Genomic DNA, 21768 nt, shown 5'->3' on the forward strand with positions numbered 1-21768 from the left:
CGCTCCCCCATCCCACAGCCCCACGGGGGCTGTGGCCAGACGCAGTGGGGCTCGGACAGGTAGGGAGCGGGCCCTTGTCCCCAGGAGCTTCCCAGCTCAGGGAGAAGAAAAGGGGACTGGAGCTATGGCCACAGCAAGGGCCCTGAGCTGCTCCACTGGTGGGTGTCCCACGGCCAGAGGGATTTCCCACGTGGGCTGCAGTGGCTGCGGGATGGGAGTGTGGCCGGGGCTGCTCAGGGCGACCCCGCGTGTCCGCACAGGTGAGGGAGCGGAGTGGACTTCGGTGCCAGAGGAGCGTTGGCTCGGAGTTTCACCCCGGCGGTGCGCCGGACTTTGCCCTCCACGGCCAGGTGCCCACACCCCAGCCCCGCTGGGGAGACATTAGTCCCAGTGGGTCCCTGGTTGCTGGGTTGCTTCAGTGCAAACATTGCAGCACTCTCCTGATTTAAAAGCCTGGTGTCAGCAGCCGGCACCCCTCACGGGGACGAGACCCGAGCTGAAAATGTTTTTTTTTCTTTCCTGGGGGAAAGGCAACTTGCAAAGGAACCACTCCAAAACACGGCAGGTTTGGTATGCCGGCAGGAACTGGGGCCGTGCAGCTGGCAGTTTGCAAGCAGGCAGCCCACGCAGAAGGCGTGCTCTCTTGCCCAGGCTGCAGACACGGCCACTGCACTCACTTCACCCTTCCCTGGCACAGCCGGAGCCGGGCTCATCCTCCCGCGCCCACCCTGGCCCCATCCCAGGGGTCCTGGCTCCCTTTCCCCCCTGTTTGGGCTGTGAGCCCCTGCGACAGGAGCTGCCAGCTGGCAAGCTGCAGCCCACATCCCTGTCCCTGTCCCGCTGCTCTGCACCCCCTCGCCACCCCGGCAGCTCCCAGCCACTGTTTGCTCCGCGATGCAAAGGTTGGCTGCGAGGGCAGGGTCAGCCTCGACCCCAGAAACCTGCAGAGCAAGCAGCGAGGGCTCCCTTATCACTGGGAAAACAAGGGCTGAGCCAGCGGGCCAGCACCAGGCCAGCATTCAAGCAGCTCCAGGCGTGAGATCTCTGCCTGGGAGATGCTCGGGGCAGGGCAGGGCCGCACAGCCTCACAGCCCCGAGGGGGTTAAGGCTGCCTGCGGCCACAGTGAGGTCAGGCCACCCGGGTGGTGGGATGGGAGCAGTGTGGGGCAGGCGAAGGGGCAGCCGGCAGTCAGATGACTGGCCCCCCACGTCACCTCTCAGGAACGTCCGCGGACCTCCACGTTGTGTTTACAGGGAGTGAGGTCCAAAAAGCTTACCCCTGCGGATGCGCCTTATCACCCACGCGCCTCTGCCTCCCGCCAGGCGTATATAAAGGGAGCCACGGGCCCGGTCCCAGCAGGAGGGACGCGGGAGGTGACCCGGAGCCAGGTGAGGGGTGGGGAGCACCCCCGCCGAGCCAGCACCAGCAGGGACACCTCACGCCTGGTTTAGCTTTGCCCAGCTGGAGGAGCCAGGTGTCATTCCACGTGCGTGCCAGTTGTGTGGCAGGGAACCCCAGGAGCGAGGTCCTTGTGGAAAGCAGCCGGGGGGGGGGTGAAGCACAGGGACCACTGACCCATGAGCGCTCTGAGAGGAGACCTGTACTGCGGCGTGAGCTAACGCACTCTTCTCTCTCTCCCCGCAGCACAGTGGCACGCCGGCCTGGCAGACCATGCCTCTGAAGGCAGTGCTTCTCCTCGCCTTCCTGGCCACCTTACCAGGTGGGTGCCGAGCAGAGGAGCTCGCGTGGGGATGGCTGACGGTGGCAGGATGGGGCAGAGCTGGGACGTGGGCTGGGTGGGAGGGCAGGGCTGGGGGTGGGCAGTGCCCTGGCCGCCCCACTAACCACTGCCCTCCTGCCCGCAGTGTCACTGGCCGAGCTGGCACGGAGTGGCTTCTGGGAGTACCTCAGCCAGCTGACGAGTGAGAAGGACAGCCCAGAGCATGGCCAGAGCAGCAAGCTGGGCAGCGACATCACGTGAGTACGCTGCTCTGGGGGCTTGCCTCGCAGTGCCTGTCCTGGGCAACCGCCTGTGGTCCCTCTGCAAGCTCCCCCCAGGACCCAGCAGCACACATTGGACCCCGTTCCTCTTTCCCCGGGGACAGAAAAGCTCATGGGCATGGCCCTCGTGGCTGTCAACAGCTTTTATTACGGGTGCATTAGGGCATAGTGGAGGTGCGGTGCTGTGCTATGCCAGGGGTGCTCGGTAACTACACCTGCTGTCTCGCGCAGAAACCTGAAGGAAAGCGTTCAGGATGGGGTCAGCTACATGGGCAACTTCCTGGAGAAGCTGGCACCGTTAAACAGCGGCCTCCAGCCCCGGCTCTACCATGACTCAGACAGCCTGCGGAAAGTCATCAGGAAAGAGCTGGAGAGCCTGAGGGTGAAACTGTCACCATACGTGGATGATGTCCATCAGACAGTCGGCAAGCACCTGGAAGACCTCCGCTACCGGCTGCAGCCGTTCACGGAGGAGCTCCTGGACCAGGTGGCCCTGAAAGCCCGGGAGCTCCGGCGGCACCTGACACCCAGCCGGGAGGCGGCGGCACAGCTCCTGGAGGGCGCAGACGAGGTCCAGAGGTTCATGGCTCATTACGCCGACAAGATTGCCTTCCACACCGACCAGGTGAAGGACATCTTCCGTCCCTACGCGGACAGGCTGGTGACAGAGATCCACCGCAATGTGGAGGAGCTGCACAGAAGCGTCGTCCCTCACAGCCAGGCCAGCCCGGAGCAGCTTAACCAGTACATCCACGAGCTCTCCGCCAAGCTGACCCGGAACGCGAGGGACCTCCACCAGAAGATCCAGAGGAACCTGGAGCAGCTGAAGGCAAAGCTGAGCCTCCGCTCTGGCAGCCTCCAGCAGCCGCCAGCCCCGGGGGAGCTGGCCCGGGAGGTGCAGCGGCGGGTGGAGGAGTTCCGCAGGGACACCCACCTCCAGATCCAGGACTTCACCCGCGCCCTGGACCAGGAGACGGAGGAGATGAGGCGGAAGCTCTCCCCCCGGCCCCCCTACCCGGGGGATCCCCAGGAGGGGCCGCCCCCCGTGGAGGACCTGCATGCCCGCCTCGACGCCCTGTGGAGAGACCTGGCCCGTAGCCTGGCCGAGAAGGGCGGCGAGGCCCGCTGACGGGGCCGGGCGTGGCCGGGCGTGGCGGGGTGGGGCCGGGCGGGTCAAGCTGAACCGCAATAAAAGATGCCGCCATGGCCGACCTGGCCGGGTTTCGCTGTCACCCCCTTCGCGTGACCGCGCCCCCTTCACGTGACCGCGCGGCGCGCAGGCGCGGTGGGGAGCGGCGCGGCGGCGGTAACATGTCGGCGCTGGGGGCTGTGGAGGTGGATGCGGCGGCGGCGCCCCTGTTCCGGCCCCTCAGCGCCGAGGACGGCGAGCAGCGGCCGGCTGAGATTGAGTCCCTGTGCATGAACTGCTTCCGCAACGTGAGGGGCGGGGGGGGGGGGGAGCGGAGCGGGCCGGCCCTGGCCCTGGCCCTGGCCCTGGCCCAGCCCTGGGGCCTGCGGGGCGAGTAAGGGGAAGGAACGGGCGGGGGGCCATGGCGGGGGTGGGTGGGGGGAGCGGTGGTGGGAGCTGGGGGGCAGGAGGGGGTAGGCAGGGCCTGCTGGCAGGTGAGAGGAGGTTGGGTGTTTTGGGGGGGGGGGGGGGCGTGCAGGGCTCAGGGACGGGGACCCGGCCGGGGGGGTTCTTGGCAGGAACACGGGGCTGGGGGAGAAACGGCGCCCTGAGGACTTGGGTTCCCATGAGGCCCCTGGTTGCCGCAGGGGGTGACGCGGCTCCTGCTCACTAGGATCCCCTTCTTCAAAGAGATCATCGTCAGCTCCTTTGCCTGCGACAGCTGCTCCTGGTCCAACACGGAGATCCAGTCTGCCGGCAGGATCCAGGAGCAGGGTGTGCGCTACACCCTGGCTGTCACCTCCCGTCAGGTGAGCGGAGGGACCCCCTCATCTGTCCCCAGCAGTGGGGCTGGGCCCACCCCTGCGCCGGAGCGGCGGGGAGCTGCCTTGCATCTTTGGCCCCTCACAAGCTGGTCTTGCTTGAGCAATAAAGTGTCTTCTGTGCCGTTTGAGAAACAGCGTTTTTTGTTTGGAAGCTACCGTTTAAAGCCCCAAATGCGCGTGTTCCTGGTGCGCCCCTGCGCCAGTGGAGAAGCTGCAAAAGCTGACCTGGAGCTAATGCTGCCACTTTGGCAGGCACTGCCTACCCCAGGGTGATCCTGTAGCGCGCGGGAGCTCCCGGCCCTGTTGGGGATCCTAACGCCGCTCCCTGACTGTCGCCTGCAGGACATGAACAGGGAGGTGGTGAAGACCGACTGTGCCACGGCTCGCATTCCAGAGCTGGACTTCGAGATCCCTGCCTTCACCCAGAAGGGAGGTGGGTACGCGGCCTGCACTCCTCCGCCTGCCGGCGGGTGTGTAGCAGGCGCTGGTTAGGGACCTGGCCTCCTGGCCATTGGGTCAAATGAGCTTGATGGAGCCTGTGTGTGGAGGCTGCTGCTGGGGATCGGCGGGGTGGGTAGCACCACTGTGAGCTTTTGTTCTCTTTCAAGTCCTTACCACCGTTGAGGGGATAATTGACAGAGCTGTCGCGGGCCTGGAGCAGGACCAGCCTGTCCGCAGGGTAAGGTGCTGCAAAAGGGGAAGCGCCTCAGGAATGCCTGCTTGGCAAATGCTTGTTTTGTTCGTCCCCTGCCTCTGGGCGTTGCACGCTGCTGATAAGAGCCTTAGGGGCTCTCTGGTTTGCGCTGTTATCAGCGTTGTCTTCAGCTCCAGGCTGCCCCTGGCGTCCGTCTCCAACATGTCCTCTTTGGCAGGCAACGGACGCAGAGGTGGCGAGTAAAATAGATGAGTTCATTGGTAAACTAAAGCAGCTGAAAGAAGTACATTCATCCTTCACCTTTGTGAGTATGCGCAGGAGTGCAGCCCCTTTCGGCATGGGGGAAGCGCGGGGTGGCTTTCTAAGGCCTTGTTCTCCTGTAGATCGTAGACGATCCTTCAGGGAACAGCTTTGTGGAGAACCCTCGCGCACCGCAGAAGGATGACGCTCTTGTGGTCACCCACTACAGGAGGACTCCCCAGCAGGCTGCCATGCTGGGACTGGAGGTAGCGGGGAGCTGCCACTGCTGCCAGCGGGCCTGTGCACGCTCTCGGCCTGGGGGAGCAGTGCTGGTCAGCCCCCTTGCTCTCTGGGAGACCCTGAATTAAGGAACAGAAGTTAATGCTGCTTCTGGTGTCCTCTTGTGCAGGGAGAGGAGGTGGATGAGAAGGCAGCCAATTCTGCAGGGGATCTGAGGAATGAGGTGGGTGACTTTGCAGCGTGGTGGTGGCTGTGCCTGGGTGACTGGCACCCAGGGCAGGCTTTCTGGGCTGACCGGGACTTTCTGAGTCTCCTTTCCGTTCCTGTGACCCAGGTATTGCAGTTCAACACCAACTGCCCCGAGTGCAACGCTCCAGCTAACACAAATATGAAGTTAGTGCGTATCCTTTGAGCATGGGCACAGGCTGGTGCCCTTTGCAGGGGTGAGAGCTGCTCTGTGTGCTGACCAGGGTCTCTTCCTGCTGCACCCACCAGGCATGCAGAAATCATTTCTCCTAGAGCCTGTCAGGGTGCAAATTTGTCTGGGTGCTGCTCACAGCTTGCCAGCAAGCTCCCGCAGTACGTTGGGGAGGGCTGAGGCTGTGAAGCGGGTGCAGGCTGCTGCTTTGAGGCTTTCCTTTCACTGACTTTTCCTTGACTGTCTGCTCCAGAAATCCCACACTTCAAGGAGGTGATTATCATGGCCACAAACTGCGACTCCTGTGGGCACAGGACAAATGAGGTGAGCTGGAAAAGTACTGACCCTTTTGCAGGGCAGGGAGGGGGGCGGGGGCGGGCAGCAGGGAGGGGGAGCGGTGTTCTGTGCTTGTGGGTAGGTGTTTCTCAGAGTCCCTGGCCGCTGCTTCATGATGCAGCTGTTTGGGAAGCCAGGCTGGGAGTGGTGCTGGATTTACGGGCAGCATCATGAGGCATGTAGCGCTGCGTGTGGTAGAACTCCCTTGGTTGCTTCTGGGTGGGGGCCAGACCCTATGTGAGCTGTGCGGAGGCTGGCTCGTGCAGCAAGGTCAGCCTGGGTCTGACTTGCCTTCCTAAACAAGTGAAGCGGGAGAATTTGGTCTTGAAGAGCTTCATTTGGTGCAAGTCAGCCAACTCCACACCTGCCCAAGTCCCCTGGGTTAAGGCAATGTCCCTGGGTTTGGCATGTCCTTGGAGCTGCCAGGGTAAACCCTCTTAAAGCGTTGTGGCGTGACTTAAATACAAAAGGCCCTGAAGCTGACTGCTGGGTGTTCCTAGGTGAAGTCTGGCGGAGCAATCGAACCGCAAGGCACGAGGATTACCTTTCGGATTACAGACCCTTCCGACATGACGAGGGATGTCCTAAAGGTATGGTGCCTTTGGATACCTGCCCTGTCCTCCTGCGGTGGGTGCGTGTGGGCCTGGCTGTCCCTCCGCGGGGACTCAGGGGGTGCTCGCTCTTGCAGTCGGAGACGTGCAGTGTGGAGATCCCAGAGCTGGAGTTTGAGCTGGGGATGGGAGCGCTGGGGGGGAAATTCACCACGCTGGAAGGGCTGCTGAAGGACATCAGAGAGCTGGTGAGTGGTCCTGCGCTGCGGCCTGGTGGAGCTCAGACCCCTCTGCGTGAATATTTGGCCTGGCTGTGGGGCTGGGTGTCTCACAGCTGGCTGAGTGAGGGGCAGTCTGCTCTTCCAGGTTGAGAGAAACCCCTTCACCCTGGGGGACAGCTCTGCGCCCAGCAAAACGGAAAAGCTGCAAGAGTTCCTGGGGAAACTGCATGAGGTGAGTGCGCTCTTAGTCTTCAGTGCTCCACAATGTGGTTTTTGCCACTGTCACTGCAGCAACGACGTATGTTTAACTGAACTCCTTGGCGAGTGTTGCCTTACCATTTCTAGCTGTTCCACGCTTGCCTCGCTTCTTTCCGCAAGCCATTGCTGTTTTTTAAACAAGGAGAACGTTCGAACTGTCTAAAGTGTGCTGCGAATGTCTTTGTGCCAGAAGTGCTGAGGGATCAGAAAGAGCCTTCATGCCTGGCTGTGCTCTCTTTTTGCAGATCGTAGAGGGGAAGGCAAAGGCTCACTTCATCATGGATGACCCTGCAGGCAACAGCTATCTTCAGGTACGGTGTTGTGCACTCGAAAGATGAACACCTTGAAGTCTCCTGGGCGCTTTGGGTGGATTTTCTTCTTTATTTCCCTGGTGTGTGTCGGTGGGCAGGGTTCCCTTTGGGGCTCTGGTGGGGAGGGAGATGGGAGCAGTGTCTGCTCCCTGGGGTGAGGGGCTGGGCTGAGTCATGTTCTCCGTGGGGTGACGGACAAGTCTTGCTCTCGGTGGGGGGGTGAATCTTGTCCCAAGCCCCTTGCCATTGCTGGGGTGCTGCTGAAGAGTGCCAGTGACCGAGACTTGGAGAAGAGGGGTGCGAAGGAGGCCTTCGTTTCACTCCACAGAACGTCTACGCCCCGGAAGAGGACCCGGAGCTGAAAGTGGAGCGCTACGAGCGTACGTTTGAGCAGAACGAAGACCTGGGCTTGAACGACATGAAGACGGAGGGCTACGAGGCGGAGGGAGCGCCGGGCCGGTAGCTGGGTGCAGCCGGACCCCCTTCAGCCTTTTTCCCCCAACGGCTCCGGCGACGACCAGGACTTGTTCGGGGCTGGAGTCCCCTGTCGCCTTCCCCGGAGGCCGACTGCTGATGTGTGGGCTGGGAGGGGGGTCGCGTTGGGGTGCCCTGGGGGTGCGACCCCCAAATAAAAGGTGTTCTGGAGGCACGGTGTGAGGCTGCTGCTGCTGCTGCTGACTCCGCCCCCGGCCCGTCTCGTCCCCCGCCCAGCCCGGCTCCGCCCCTCTCGCCTGCCGCCGCCGCCGCGTGTCCCTCCGCGCGCGCCATCCCTTCCGGCTGGCGGTAAGATGGCGGCGCCGGGGCTTTCCAAGGCCGAGTACCTGCGGCGCTACTTGAGCGGGCCGGCCGCCGCAGAAGCCGCCCAGCCCCGCCGCCGCCGCAAGAAGAAGCCGCCGGGCGGCGCCGGCAGAGGCGGGTGAGTTGCGGGGAAAAAGGGGAGGCCGTGGTCTGCGCCAGCCGCGGCCTTCGGCGGCAGGCCCGGCCAGGCCAGCCCCGGCCCGGCCCTCCCCGCTGCCCGTCTGTGGTGGCCTCGGGCGGGGAGCTCCTCGCGGCCCCGAGCCCCTTACCCTCGTCCCGTGGGGCCGGGATGCTCGCCAGGCCCCCCGCTCCCGGCCAGAAATCCCCCCCCATTCCCGTCCCCAGCTGCGGGCCGGCTGGCAGCAGTCGGGCGGTCCCTTCCTTGGCGGTGGCCTGACGGCAGGGCCCCTCTCCCCTCTCCCCGCTCCCAGGATGCGGATCGTGGACGACGATGTCAGCTGGAATAGCATCGCCGCTGTCCAGGAGGAGGAGGAGGAGGACGAAGGGGACATGCCCGTGGTGAGCGGGGAATTAGGTCAAATACAGTTTCACAAACTAAATCCGTTCTCCTTGCAGTCCACCTCATGTGTCTCTTTGGGAAGTACTTGCCAAGCCCTTTCTCACTGCCTCCTCTTTGGGTAGGTCGTGCGGGAGGGAGGGGTGAATTTTCCCCGGTCTAGGCACAAGGGGGTTGAATTAGCTCCCTGCAGATAAAAGTAGCCTCTTCTTTACGTGTTTGCATTTTTGCAAGTGCCAAAGCCACGTGGTAGGCCCAGCGCAGTGGTTGTCATGGCTTTCAAGCAGCCGCTGGAGGCAAGGCAGAAGGTACCTGTGCAATTGTCGGAGCCTGCTGACTGCTGCAGTGTGGCTTGTGGCATGGGCTGGAAATCTTGGCAGCGAAGAGATGAACAGTGAAGGTGATGGCTCTAGAAAGTTGTTTTGAGATCTGCCTGTAGGAAGGCAGCTAAGTGATGGTCACATATCAGCTGCTGATCAGTGCAATTATGCTTAATCATTTGTGTTAGAGAGTAGAAATCCTTCCTTTCTTCCCTCCCTCCCTCCGTTCTTTTGTTCGTTCCTCCCTCCCTCCGTTCTTTTGTGTTCTTTCGTTCCTCCCTCCCTCCGTTCTTTTGTGTTCTTTCGTTCGTCCCTCCCTCCCTCCGTTCTTTCGTTCGTCCCTCCCTCCCTCCGTTCTTTCGTTCGTCCCTCCCTCCCTCCGTTCTTTCGTTCGTCCCTCCCTCCCTCCGTTCTTTCGTTCGTCCCTCCCTCCCTCCGTTCTTTCGTTCGTCCCTCCCTCCCTCCGTTCTTTCGTTCGTCCCTCCCTCCCTCCGTTCTTTCGTTCGTCCCTCCCTCCCTCCGTTCTTTCGTTCGTCCCTCCCTCCCTCCGTTCTTTCGTTCGTCCCTCCCTCCCTCCGTTCTTTCGTTCGTCCCTCCCTCCCTCCGTTCTTTCGTTCGTCCCTCCCTCCCTCCGTTCTTTCGTTCGTCCCTCCCTCCCTCCGTTCTTTCGTTCGTCCCTCCCTCCCTCCGTTCTTTCGTTCGTCCCTCCCTCCCTCCGTTCTTTCGTTCGTCCCTCCCTCCCTCCGTTCTTTCGTTCGTCCCTCCCTCCCTCCGTTCTTTCGTTCGTCCCTCCCTCCCTCCGTTCTTTCGTTCGTCCCTCCCTCCCTCCGTTCTTTCGTTCGTCCCTCCCTCCCTCCGTTCTTTCGTTCGTCCCTCCCTCCCTCCGTTCTTTCGTTCGTCCCTCCCTCCCTCCGTTCTTTCGTTCGTCCCTCCCTCCCTCCGTTCTTTCGTTCGTCCCTCCCTCCCTCCGTTCTTTCGTTCGTCCCTCCCTTTTCTTTTTTTTTTAAAACCATGTTGTTTACTCTGGTGTTTTATCTTCAGGTGGCAGAATTTATTGATGAGCGTCCAGATGAAGTGAAGCTCATGGAGGAATTCCGAACAAATACGAAATGGAAACTTTTAGGCGGTGAGGCCAGACCTTCCCACCTTCTCTCCCTGAATGTTTAACTGCTCTAAATAGTGACGCTGCAAGTTAAAAAGATTACTAGCTTAAAAAAAAAAAAAAAAAAAAAAAATCTTCGAAATGGTGAAGAGATCATGAACTGTGGAGAACCCTAACGGTGGTGACTTTCTGATTGTTTTTTCTTTAGACCAGAACGAAGACTCACAAAGTTCAGATATTTCAGTACCTGCCAAATCTACCGCGAGGTATGGGGCTCCAACTAGAAATTCTTCTGTCGGTTAACTCTTGTTTTCTGCTATCGCCCGTCTTATTCTGCAGTTTAATTTCTTTGCTGTGAAATGTGAGAAGCGGCATACGCGGGGATTCCTTTTCCACTGTTGAATAACTTCTGCTGGGGGTGGGGGGGCAGAACTGGCAGACAGCATGCTGTCTAGGTTTCTGCACAGTACGTGGAACAGCTGTCCTGCAGTGCTTTGACAGTGTCAGAGAAATCTGGGTGATGACTCGCTATAGATCTGGAACTCGGTGAGGATGGTGGTGTTACGACATGCCTCTTTTCTGAAAGCATCTGTGGGGTGTTCCATGGTTGCACAGCGTCCAGGCTCTCAGAGAGCGTGATGGGGCGTTTCCTTGTGAGAAGGTGATTATACAAGGGCACAAAATGAGTTTCGTAGCCCGAGTGTTGCAAGGGTCCCTAGAGACTTTAAAAGAGACTTTTAAAGAGTCTTTAAAGAGACTTTAAAATTACAGCTTTTCTGTGATCCAGGTTGCCTCGGAGGGTTTCTGGGATCTCCTTTGGGAAGTCTGCAGCTCAGTGATGCAGGTCACTACATGGAGGTGCAGAACCAAGTATGAATTTGCGTTCAGAAAGCTGTTTTCATCCTTGACCCCTACTGCTAGCTTTACAGGTCCTACTTGTTTTTTGTTTCCAGTCTGGAGACAGCAAAACAAAACAAAAATCTTAACTCTCATTTTTCCTTTCTCCTTTCCTCCCAGGCGACAGTGCCACGACTCCCCAGACAGCTTGCCACCAAGGAGACTGCGGCATGACTCCCCGGACAAATCGCCTCCAGGGCAACAGCGCCACGACTCCCCAGATCTGTCCCCTCCCAGGCGAGAGAGAAACAATTCCGCCAACCTCTTGCCTCCCAGGCGACAGCGCCACGAGTCCCCAGACCTCTCGCCACCAAGAAGGAAGCGCCATGACTCCCCAGACCTGTCACCCCCGAGAAGGAAGCACAATGGCTCCCCGGACAAATCTCCCCCAAGACGGAAGCGTCACGACTCCCCGGACCTGTCACCTCCCAGGCGACAGCGTCACAGCTCCCTGGACAAATCTCCCCCAAGACGGAAGCGTCACGACTCCCCAGACCTGTCACCTCCCAGGCGACAGCGTCACAGCTCCCCGGACAAATCTCCCCCCAAGACGGAAGCGTCACGACTCCCCAGACCTGTCACCTCCCAGGCGACAGCGTCACGACTCCCCGGACCTGTCACCTCCCAGGCGACAGCGTCACGACTCCCCGGACAAATCTCCCCCAAGACGGAAGCGTCACGGCTCCCCGGACCTGTCACCTCCCAGGCGACAGCGTCACGGCTCCCCGGACCTGTCACCTCCCAGGCGACAGCGTCACGGCTCCCCGGACCTGTCACCTCCCAGGCGACAGCGTCACGGCTCCCCGGACCTGTCACCTCCCAGGCGACAGCGTCACGGCTCCCCGGACCTGTCACCTCCCAGGCGACAGCGTCACGGCTCCCCGGACAAATCTCCCCCAAGACGGAAGCGTCACGACTCCCCGGACCTGTCACCTCCCAGGCGACAGCGTCACGACTCCCCGGACCTGTCACCTCCCAGGCGACAGCGTCACGACTCCCCGGACCTGTCACCTCCCAGGCGACAGCGTCACGACTCCCCGGACCTGTCACCTCCCAGGCGACAGCGTCACGACTCCCCGGACCTTTCTCCAAAGAGAGTCAGTTCAGCAATGGGGAACAAGGGCTGCAAAACCACAGACAAGTCACAGTCAGTGGGAGTCCAAGGAGGGCAATCTCAGCTCAGGCATGGTGTCTCTGACAAGTCCTCGTCACGTCAGAAGCGTCTGGCTACTCCAGATCTATCCCCTCCACGGAAGAAGAGGTACAATTCTGACCCAGATTTGCCACCGCCTCGGAGAAAGAGGACTGGGTCACCTAGTCTGAAGAAGCAGAGCCGAACAAAACGTGAGTATGCTAAGAGTTTGTTCTGTCTGTCCTGTGCTTTGCTGGCTGCCCACTCTGTCATCCTGTTTGCACGCTCCTGAGAGGTGAGTGGAGTGGAGTTAGTAGTCTGCGAGCATGGAAGGGTAGCGGATAGGTTCTCATTTCTGTTGGTAGAGCTAGTTCTTGTAATGCAATTTTTACGTCGGCTGGACTAGAATTAACCTAGGAGTTAGCTGGCTAAGGCTTAAACACGTCTGAACGGAAAACGGAGGTTAAACCCTGTCTCTGCGCAGTACGCGTTCAGAAGGAAAATTCACAGACTCTTGTCATATCCTTGTCTTTCCTTACAGTTTGTCGTCTCTTAGGTCTTGATTTTTCTAGAAGACGACCTTATGCACCACCATGTTTAGTCCTTTCGTGGGACTAATTCTGTCTAAATCTATGATTTTTAGTTAGTATATGTCTTTACTGCAGGTGCTTCTCCAGCCACAAAAAAGCTTAGGCAGGAGCCCTCGCCTCAGAGGTGCCCAAGGCATGACTCTGAGTCTCCATCTCCGCGGAGGGCTACCCAGAACGCCTCCGATGCAGACCACAGGCTAGGCCATGTACGCAGTGATTCCCCTAAGCGTGGTCCTCTCAAACAGAATCAGAGCAAATCTTCAGACTCTGATTTATCTCCTCCACGACGGACTCTGCTAGCCAGCAAGGATCAGCGCAGTTCGAGGAGTCCCCCTGACCTCTCACCTCGTCGCCACCGTGATGCTAAGGGATCTCCCAAGAAGGTAAGTGGTTTATCTTTCCATTTAAGGTGTACATTACTTCCTGTTGATAGAAAACTGTAAAAATGCAATGACTTACAAATTGTGGAGCAGAAGTTTCATATACCTCACATACGCAGCTGTGCCAGGCCCTCTGCATGCAGTAAGAGGCATGAGGTAGGTGTGAGAGAGGAGCTCTGCCTCAGTCCTCTCTGTTTCTGGAGGTCTGGGGAAGTTGTTCTCGAGGGTGCCAGCAAAGTGGCTTTGTAACGTGACTGTCTCTGCTGACGCGTCTCTCTTGATTTTGGGTCTTGCCCTCGTTATGTCTCTGGATCACTGGACAGCTCTTGGCTAGCAGTAATGTGGTTTTTGTTTGATTGGTAGGCAAACGTGATGTTATCTGGGGTCAAAGCTGGCTTGGTGTCAGCTGATGTGCTGCGGAGGGAACAGCAGGAGCTCAGGAGGCATGAGAGAAATAACAAGCACTTGGAAGGTAGGGGTGTAAAAACACTGCATGAGCACCAGCTTGCTTTCTGTTTCTCTGCGTTCAGCTGTCTGCTGATGCTGTATCAGGCCCTGGTGTTGGGGTGCTGAGGGAAAGCATACCTGTGGAGCAGCATCTAGACATGCTGATGGATTCCTTGCGTAGGGTCGCTGAGCCTCTGAAAGAAGAGATTTATAAATGGTGATTTCAAAGCAATGCCAGTGAGACCATAGGGAGAGCGAGTGTCGTCTTTTCTGTCTGCCCCATCTGCAAGTCTGAAGGAGCAGTCTGATACTCAAAGAGCTCAGGGCACAAGTGTGGCTGTGTGGGGCAGCAGCTAAAAGCAAGAGCTGTGATCCTGCCTGATTTTGGATGATAAGTTCTTTCAGAGGCTAGAACAAGTAAAAGGAAAAAAACATTGAAATGAGTCACAGTTAGTCATTGAATTGTCTGGAGACCGCAGAACATTCCCAAATGCGTGACTTGAGGCATCTGTCCCCTCCAGAGGAATCCCGACACTCCGAGACCGTCTTCCGAGACAAGTCAGGCCGCAAGAGGGACCTTGTGCAGGAGCGGCTGGAGCAGAGGCAGAAAGCTGAAGCAAAGTCTGAGAGAGACGAGCAATATGCCAAATGGGGAAAAGGGTAAGGTTCTCTAGAGCTCCCTAGCATGGTCTTTGGGCCTCACGCTACAGCTTAGGACTCACCACTCCCTGCTTTTTAGCCCACCTTTGATACCGCTTCCAGTGGTGGTGTTGGTGGCATGTCACTTCGTTCTGAGTTTGAGCCTGGGACCAGGACAGCATGTCCCACATGTCTTGGAGACCCCCTCCGTTATTCCCTCTGTTGCTGGATGTGCGTTGGGAATGCTTGTGCGTGCAGTGGAAGTTCAGGACTGTGATCGGTCCTGCAAATTGTGCAAGTTGTGGTAAATGATTGCATGGGTTTGGAGTGAAACTTTGTGGGGTTTTTCAGGCTAGCACAGGGGAGGCAACAGCAGCAGAACGTGGAAGATGCTATAAAAGAGATGCAGAAGCCATTGGCTCGTTATATTGATGACCAGGATCTGGATCGAATGCTGCGGGAACAAGAGAGAGAAGGAGACCCCATGGCTGACTTCATCAAAAAAAGGAAGGCCAAAGAGAACAAAGAAAAGAAAGGTTTGGATGTTCAGTTACACTGGTGTACAGTTTAGGGCTCTAGCAGCGTAGAAATGGAGGTGCTGTTAAAGCCTAAGAACTGCCAGAGCAGCTTAGTCCTAAAGGGCTCCTTGTCTGGAGTTTGTGTAGTAGCAGTATTTGCTATTACTGGCTTGTTACTAGCAATGGTGACTATTGTTTGTTAGCTTAGAGAGCAGTATCCAGCGACTTAAATGTCAGCAGACTCCAGTTTGATTAAGTCTCTCTTTGGAAGTTTCCTCTGCGAGCTGTAGTTGGCTGTTAAGCAGCCTGTGCGCTATGCCTGTATAGAGCTCTTGGGTTGATAATGATGTGACTGCATGATTACATCGAAGGAGTAAATGGCTGTATCGCTCTTTCTCTTTCTAGAAAAACCTAGGTACAATGGACCAGCACCTCCACTCAACCGATTTAATATATGGCCCGGGCATCGCTGGGATGGTGTGGACAGGTACATGTTCCTGATACAATGCTGTGTTTGAATAACAGTAAAAATGCATGAGCTTTTGCTTCAAAGAGTTCACAGTGTAAAGATTTCCAGTTATCAGATGAATGAGATTGTTAGCATTAGTAAGGTTGAAAGTGTTAAGTTACCAGTGGGTGATGAATATGTGCTTGTTTGGGACAGAAGGGAGCAAGGCTGATGCTGTCAGCAAGGGTTTGAATAGCTGCAGAGATGCTAACTGTTGCTAACCACAGATCGAGGCAGAAACTGAGCTAGAGCAAAAGTAGTGGAAAACTCGTAATGTGTCTAGAAAGTTTCATTGCTTCAGAAAAACTTCTGCGCAGCAGCCCATGGTCTTCTTGGTATTGCTCTGTAGGTCCAATGGATTCGAGCAGCAGCGCTTTGCCAGGATCGCCAACAAGAAGGCAGTTCAGGAGCTCGCATACAAGTGGAGCGTTGAGGACATGTAGGCAAGATGAAGAACCGTGCAAAGCAGTGCTCCAGAGGTTCAGCTACTGCCAGAGCTGTGCGGAATGGCTCACTCTGCCTGGGCCAAGCCCTATCCTCAGCGTTCAGTATCCCAGCGGACCATCCTCTGAGAGGCAAGGCTGAATTTAGAGGAGAGCTGCCAAAAGAGGATTTTTCCGGCAGCCAGAGAGGACGAGTGCAGAGAACTGCAGCGGTGTTATTCGGAGCAGGGCAGTGGCTGAGTGTGGCGGACAGGTGCGGTGGCTGCTGCCTGCCAGACTACCTCAGCTCTCTGGCGCTCTCCCATAAGGTGCTGCAGACATTGGTTTCTGGTCCCTTTATTTGTCTTCTAACAAACTGTAGAAATGATACGCTTGATTGTTTTTATGACAAATGCTTTGTCCTCTGAGGGCGGTTCATAAGTCTTCAGCTGTCCTAAATCTCAGGTTTTTCTTCATGGTGAAAGTATACTGAACGCTTGGTCCCTACTCATCCAGTAGGTCAGTCTGTTCCAGAACTCCGTTGCAGTTTCAGTTGTGCTCGAGTTGTGCCAGGGAGCAACTATACTCTAAAACTACTTAGTACTGTGAGCTGGTTCACGTCTGGGCTGACGTCAGATCTGCCCCACGTCCTTCCCAGTGCACCCAAAAGGCTTCTGTTAAGTTAGTGTAGTTATCAGGCCCTCTAGAGTTCACGGAGTCACTGACTTGCAGTGAAGTCAGTAAAGCTCAGCTTCTCCTAGCCCTGTCTGAGTAGGAAGCTGCTTGCTGTGTAGCCCTCTGGCTCCTACGAGAGGTTCAGAGACAAACCCGCAATGCTGCATTCAGCAGCAAAATCTTCAGGAGCCCCTGCAACTCTTTGGGGGTCAATTTCTTATGGAAATAAACATATGGAGGGTGTTCAAATTGCTTCCTCTGACTGTTATTTCAGACCTCCCCAGACTTCACACCAGACAGTAGTGCTGATAGCTTGGTGCTTCCCTCGTGCTGCTGCCTGGGGGCTAGCTTCAGTGTGAAGCGTAACCCCTCTCTTGTGGTCAGATTTGTCAGGCTTGGAGGCGGAGGCCAGGCAGAGAGCTTCCTTAATCCCTGCTTGTGAGAAAGCACTTCTGGAAATAAATACAGTTGTTCCTGTCTACATCCCAGGGAGTGTGTCTTAAATGCAGCCAGCAGTTTCCATGGAGATGCCTTGTCTTCAGTAGTGGTCAGGGGGCCAGACATCAGAACTGCTCTGTGCGGTGATTCTCGAGCACTAGGAGGGCTGTGGGTGCGAAGCGCAGGGACGAAGTCTTCTCTAGAGTGGGAGAGTCTCGGGACTTCCCTGTTTTTTTATTCACTGTGTTACGTTTCTAGCAGTCCTGTAATCTGTGTGTACACTTGTAAATAACAGCTTTCTTTTTTTACTTGATTTTGTGTGGTGGTGTTTTGTCCAAGGCAGGGAAAAGGAGGGTAAATAATTGTCAGCCTGCCGGTGAAAGAACTGAATATAATGTCTGCTGCGGCCACCGCTGTCTGCGGCTACCTCTGCCAAACAAATTGTGCTTTGCTAACGTCTTTATCAAAGTCTGCTGGGAACTATCCAGGCTGAAAGTGGGAACTTACTGGACCCTAGCTGCGCTGACAGTCCCGCCTGCATTTAGGGGTAGTCGGTTAAGCTTCACCTTCACCGCATCCTTTGGGGACAGATACCCTCCTGTTGCTGCTTGCAAGTGCATAAACCGTGGACTGCTGCTCACAGCCAGTGACTGAGGCCAGGAGAGGAATGGAGAACGAGGCACCGCTTGTAGATCTTGTGGGAGAGAGCTGTGGTTTTTTTTACTGTAACAGCCAAATTGAGGAAAACCACCCTTGAGCAGGGCTCACTTCTTTTGTGGGCACAGAGGCAGTGTCAGGAAGGCTTTGCTTGCATGGGCCCTGTTGCAGTGGGTCGGGCAGGAGATGGTTTGGGAGTGCGAGGCAATTGTGTAAGGCAGCAGTGAGAGTTCAGAGCTGCTTGCTGCAGCATACTGAAAACCTGCTCTTCAGTCCTGCATATTTTCCAGTTGTACTTTCCCCTTCTATCACTAAGGTCCTATTTTTTTTCTTTTTTTTTTTTTTTACTGTAACTTGAGGCAGCCGCAGCCTTTGGAGTTACATTTGACAGACACTCATTTTTGCTCTCGCTTATCGGAGTGCTTCTGGAGACATAAAAAGACAACTGTGGAATTACTGAATTCACCTTAGTGTGAAGGATTGTTGCCCTGGTTAGATGCTTGTGCCTTCCTGCCCACCCTGCTTGGGTGAGAGTGTGCTTCCCTTACAGAGCAACAGAAGATGGCAGCTGGCTAGCTCATGTGACAGTTGGGACTATAAGCTGCTACTTAGGAAGGCAAAGCCATTTTAATGCTGGTACTAATACAAAATTATTTTAGTACCTGAAAACAGCATAAACTTCTGCTCTTGCAACTTACTTTGAAGGCTGCAGTTTAAGATTTTAGGTAGAGGTACTACCATAGGGACCTCATATCAGTGCTCATTACAATGCTGAATTTATACAATGCATCTATTACTTGTTTGTTACCAGATATTTTCTTCTTAAGGTATGTATATCTGTGCACAGTAGGAGTACGGGAGAGCTTAGATGATGCAGTTTTAACATGCATCTTTCTATATTGTTGCCTTGGTGCAAATCAGCAAATATTAGGATGGCTGATCTAGATGTAATTGGACTAATAAAATGTGGGATCTAAAAAGGCACTTAAGCTTTAGAGGGCACAGGAGAGCTGCCTCTTTCCCTCTGCTGATGGATCAAGCCTGTCTGCCAAGACGCTGGGAGCAGCATTAGCCCGAGAAGGACCTGCAGATGTGTTGGTGCCTTGCCTAGAGCCTGGTGATGCCACCATGCTCGAGGTGCTGCCACTGCAGCTCCCCGCAGAGCTCTGGCTGCGGCTGCTGGGGAAACCAGGGTCTCGCTGGGGTTGGTACATGCTGCAGGGGGTGCAGGCTCCCCAGCTTGGCTTGCAAACCAAGCTGTTTGAGGGAGCACAAGCACTTGATGAGTGGTTTAAGTGCCAGCTGCCTGTGAGCCAGAGAGCCTGGTCCTGCCCTGGAGCAGGCAGTCTGGCAGTGGTGGCAGCTTGGTTTGGAGGAAGAGAGGACAGTAGGACGTGGCTCTAAGGGAACATTAAGATGGGACAGTACAGAAGTGCGAATGCTTTTCCCCTGTAGCTCTCAGTGGCTACAACGGAGCAGCCAGCATGCACCATTTGTAAATACAGAGCAGTGCTGCTTGTGTCTCTTGTGAAAGAGGCCGGGACCTGGCTTGTAGGATGTTCACTTCAAGTGCGACTCCTTGGCTACTATTCTGCAAAGCACATCCAAGTTTGGCGGTGAGAGGTGTGAAGCTGCCTGCAACTTGCTGAAGGCTCGCACATCAGGGGAGAGAGCAAGAGGGTGGTAAGGATGGGCGCTGTTGTTGCCTGATCAGAAAGTAACTCCCAAAACACACGAAGTACGTTTAGAGAGGAGACATTGCTTTATTCTGCACAGGGTGCAAGGTGGAAGATTGCCACAAATCAGGCACGCCTCCTGAGGTTTTCAGTTGATACTTATACACTGCAGTTAAAACACCACGCCTATCTAATACATATGTTCTGCCTAACTATTGCATATTCATTATGTTGAGCAAGCATGACCTGTTGTTCTCTTGAGCAGTCATCCTAGAGTCTTCTACGCCTGCGCGGGGGTCTCTGGTGGTCTTCGGGGATCTTGGGTGGTCGTTTGGGGAAGAATACCCCTACTCCTTTTGTTTCTCTTGCCAACCCCTTGTTGCGGAAGGAGGATGTATGTCCTTAATTAACAAGTCTGTGACTCTGAAATGTCTGTTATCTGGTGCCTTGACTATTATCCAAACACTCCTTAAGCATCCTCTATTGTAAGCAGAATCTTAAAGTAGATAAGCTTTACCTTGAGTACACATAATCTAAACAGTCCTTGAATAGCAAGCCTACCACACTTCTCATGTTTTAGGTTTTTTTTTCCTTTAAGCTATCACCACCTCCTTATTTGTTAATCAGCCTTTTGAAGGCCTGAGGCAAAGCTGTCTCCCTTTGCCTGGCCTCGGTAGCCATACAGGTGTTAGGAGGCCGTGTGGTGCCTGAGGAACAGAGGGGTGCCCCCACTCTGCCCAGGCCTGAGCACGCATGGCAGGGGTGCCCAGCGCAGGGCATCTCAGGGCTGCGCTCTGTCCCCCCTGGGCACAGACAAGGTCAGAGTATAGCCTGGGGTCTGAGCAAGCACCTGTTCCTCGCACCCTCCCCAGTCCCGTCCCCATGCACGTGTGCTGGCTGGGGAGCAGGCAGGTGGGTTTGTCCCAGTACACTTGGTCTGCGTCCCCCATTGCTGCGGCTCTCCTCTCTCAGACGTGGCCGCGTCCGAGTGGTTCTGGCAGCAGAGCAATTGGAAAATGCTGCCGGATCCTCTGGGATGAGAGGGGCGAGGGAGATAAAGCGAGTGACGCCGGGAAGCGGATGTCTTTATTAGTGTTTCTGAAAGGGCAGCAGCCCCGGTCTTGGCATCGAGCGGCAGCTTTGATTAGCTTTACCCCCCCCCCCCCCCAAAAAAAAGAATATGAAAATCTTAATTTAATTTAAAACACTGTCATTCACAGTCATGGCAAACACTGAGCAGAGTAATTATTATGCAAATTAGGCAGATAGAAAAATGATTAATAATTGCGCAAATTAAAAATTATTGTAAACATCCTGTGACTAGTGATAAGTCCGGGAGGAGTGCATACGCAGGAGGCAGTGTTGCTCAGTCAGCTCCTGCATCCTGATTTTCTCATTAGTAGGATTTAATTAGCAAACGATGCGAAGGAGCTGAGTGGTGTTTGGGGGGAGGTTGAGGGTCGGTGTGGGCTGGTGCCTGGTTTAGGACGATGGGAGAGAGATGCCACCTGCATGCTACAGCTGCCAGCACCGAGCTTGAACTTTGAGTCCGGCTCCTGGCTTTAAACTGTGTTACTTTGTAGAGAAACTGGTTTTGGAGCCAGTTTCCTCCTTTTTGGAGAAACCGTGCTGCTGGGGTGGCTGTGAGCCGGGGATGCTGTGGGGCTGCCACGTGGTCCTGCCGCTGTCTGCCTGTCCCTCCTGGTGCCTGTCACCCCTGACCAGCCCCCCAGATGGGCACTTGCTAACGAGTGGCGGAGCTTGCTCCCTCGAACAATTAATGAGCTTATTTGTCTGGCATTTTGCTGCTAATTGCACAACATTATTTTTTTCCCCTGTCCGACTGTTTTACTTTTATACTTTTGACAGTGAGCACGATAATAATAATAATAGGCTTACACTGGCTAATAGGCTTACGTTGTGCATTATTCGTGTCAAGGACAAGCAATTAAGCTTGGCCTCACACATAATAATTAGATTTTTGTTGATGAGCTCATCAGTAATGTGTTTAGTTACGATTTAAGAGCTCAGTTCCTGGTGTGTGACACTGTCTGCCCCCCAGGACCCCTGCCCACTGGTGGGAGGCTTTGCCCGTGGTGGTGGGTGCTGGCGGGCCGACGACCCTTGGAGGGGGATGGCGAATGGCTGTCCTGCGGCTGTCCTGCTACCGCTGTCCTGGTGGGGATGAATGTGGCTTCTCCCAGCTACCTGGCTCTCGGCTGGTTTATTTTTTAATAGCTCCAGCAAAGTGGGTTCTGGCAAGTGACATGTTATTGTACCAGTTTCCTGCTGAGCTCTCCTATTATTTTTTAATTAAAAAGAGCCCGAGATTTGTCATTTTAATTTTTCTCTAACTGGCAGCGGCTCCAAGTCGCGGGTGCTTGGCAGAGCCCGATGGCTGCGTAAATTGTCCTGGGCTTTCAGCGGGGAGCGTGGGGGGGATGGTGCTGTGGCGGGTTCCCCCGGGGTGCTGGCACTCCTGTTTTGGTTTGGGGGGAAAAGCTCTTTCCCCGGTGCCTCTGTCCCGCAGCGGGGCCGGGAACGAAAATCCCCGAGACTGACAGGTTAGTGATTGTATATGCATATGTGCACTTTCCCTAATTATGGAATAATTAGGGACATGCAGAGATAAAAATTACTAATAATATTTACTCTAGACTCTTATTTTTTTAAATAACCTCTCTCTCTCTCTTGCTCATTCGCCGAGTCTGGGTGGAAATAACTTTGCAGATCCCAGTTAATGAATATTTGTAAATGCAAGAACATTCGGCGCCGGAATATCCAGAGGGCATCCTCTCTCTGCCTTGTAATTTTTTTCAGAAGATATTTAATATTTATGGTTCCACAGCCTCGTGAATAAAGAGCCA

The 21768-nt window shown here is 55.6% G+C and overlaps 3 protein-coding genes across 6 annotated transcripts; all 3 read left to right on the forward strand.

Annotated features, from left to right (window-relative positions):
* Window positions 1–1247: 1247 nt before the first annotated feature.
* APOA5 (apolipoprotein A5) lies at window positions 1248–3211 on the forward strand. Its single transcript, XM_052786696.1, has 4 exons — window positions 1248–1389; window positions 1646–1721; window positions 1867–1978; window positions 2234–3211. Exons 2-4 carry the CDS (start codon window positions 1673–1675, stop codon window positions 3129–3131), a joined length of 1059 nt encoding a protein of 352 aa, XP_052642656.1. The 5' UTR covers window positions 1248–1389; window positions 1646–1672; the 3' UTR covers window positions 3132–3211.
* Window positions 3133–7834, forward strand: ZPR1 (ZPR1 zinc finger). Of its 2 annotated transcripts, XM_052786694.1 has the most exons (14): window positions 3157–3439; window positions 3779–3940; window positions 4298–4388; window positions 4564–4634; window positions 4828–4914; window positions 4994–5116; window positions 5260–5313; window positions 5425–5491; window positions 5762–5832; window positions 6345–6434; window positions 6533–6643; window positions 6762–6848; window positions 7120–7185; window positions 7514–7834. In XM_052786694.1, the coding sequence occupies exons 1-14, from the start codon at window positions 3206–3208 to the stop codon at window positions 7646–7648; spliced, it is 1449 nt and encodes a 482-aa protein (XP_052642654.1). In that variant the 5' UTR covers window positions 3157–3205; the 3' UTR covers window positions 7649–7834. The 2 variants fall into 2 exon arrangements, 1 of the variants encoding a protein (XP_052642654.1); XR_008235131.1 differs by lacking the exon at window positions 7514–7834 and having other exon boundaries at window positions 3133–3439; window positions 6749–6848; window positions 7120–7191.
* Window positions 7835–7922: 88 nt separating this feature from the next.
* Window positions 7923–20057, forward strand: BUD13 (BUD13 homolog). 3 transcript variants are annotated; one of them, XM_052786700.1, is made up of 12 exons: window positions 7923–8101; window positions 8415–8502; window positions 9862–9946; window positions 10131–10188; window positions 10979–11329; window positions 11370–12163; window positions 12617–12924; window positions 13285–13393; window positions 13890–14028; window positions 14359–14543; window positions 14931–15012; window positions 15383–20057. In XM_052786700.1, the coding sequence occupies exons 1-12, from the start codon at window positions 7974–7976 to the stop codon at window positions 15474–15476; spliced, it is 2421 nt and encodes an 806-aa protein (XP_052642660.1). In that variant the 5' UTR covers window positions 7923–7973; the 3' UTR covers window positions 15477–20057. The 3 variants fall into 3 exon arrangements, with proteins under 3 accessions (XP_052642660.1, XP_052642659.1, XP_052642657.1); XM_052786699.1 differs by having other exon boundaries at window positions 7924–8101; window positions 10979–11251; XM_052786697.1 differs by having other exon boundaries at window positions 7926–8101; window positions 10940–11251; window positions 11565–12163.
* Window positions 20058–21768: the final 1711 nt, after the last annotated feature.

The sequence above is a fragment of the Harpia harpyja genome, chromosome 4 (genome assembly GCF_026419915.1).
Source record: "Harpia harpyja isolate bHarHar1 chromosome 4, bHarHar1 primary haplotype, whole genome shotgun sequence".
NCBI classification, from domain to species: domain Eukaryota; kingdom Metazoa; phylum Chordata; class Aves; order Accipitriformes; family Accipitridae; genus Harpia; species Harpia harpyja.

Coding starts and splice junctions, on each gene's coding strand:
- BUD13 (XM_052786700.1), top strand. CDS start 7,974: ATGGCGGCGCCGGGGCTTTCCAAGGCCGAGTACCTGCGGCGCTACTTG. Junction 8,503..9,861: donor ACGAAGGGGACATGCCCGTG/GTGAGCGGGGAA, acceptor TTTTATCTTCAG/GTGGCAGAATTTATTGATGA. Junction 15,013..15,382: donor CGCTGGGATGGTGTGGACAG/GTACATGTTCCT, acceptor ATTGCTCTGTAG/GTCCAATGGATTCGAGCAGC.
- APOA5 (XM_052786696.1), top strand. CDS start 1,673: ATGCCTCTGAAGGCAGTGCTTCTCCTCGCCTTCCTGGCCACCTTACCA. Junction 1,722..1,866: donor CTTCCTGGCCACCTTACCAG/GTGGGTGCCGAG, acceptor TCCTGCCCGCAG/TGTCACTGGCCGAGCTGGCA. Junction 1,979..2,233: donor AAGCTGGGCAGCGACATCAC/GTGAGTACGCTG, acceptor TGTCTCGCGCAG/AAACCTGAAGGAAAGCGTTC.
- ZPR1 (XM_052786694.1), top strand. CDS start 3,206: ATGGCCGACCTGGCCGGGTTTCGCTGTCACCCCCTTCGCGTGACCGCG. Junction 5,833..6,344: donor GTGGGCACAGGACAAATGAG/GTGAGCTGGAAA, acceptor GGGTGTTCCTAG/GTGAAGTCTGGCGGAGCAAT. Junction 6,435..6,532: donor TGACGAGGGATGTCCTAAAG/GTATGGTGCCTT, acceptor TCGCTCTTGCAG/TCGGAGACGTGCAGTGTGGA.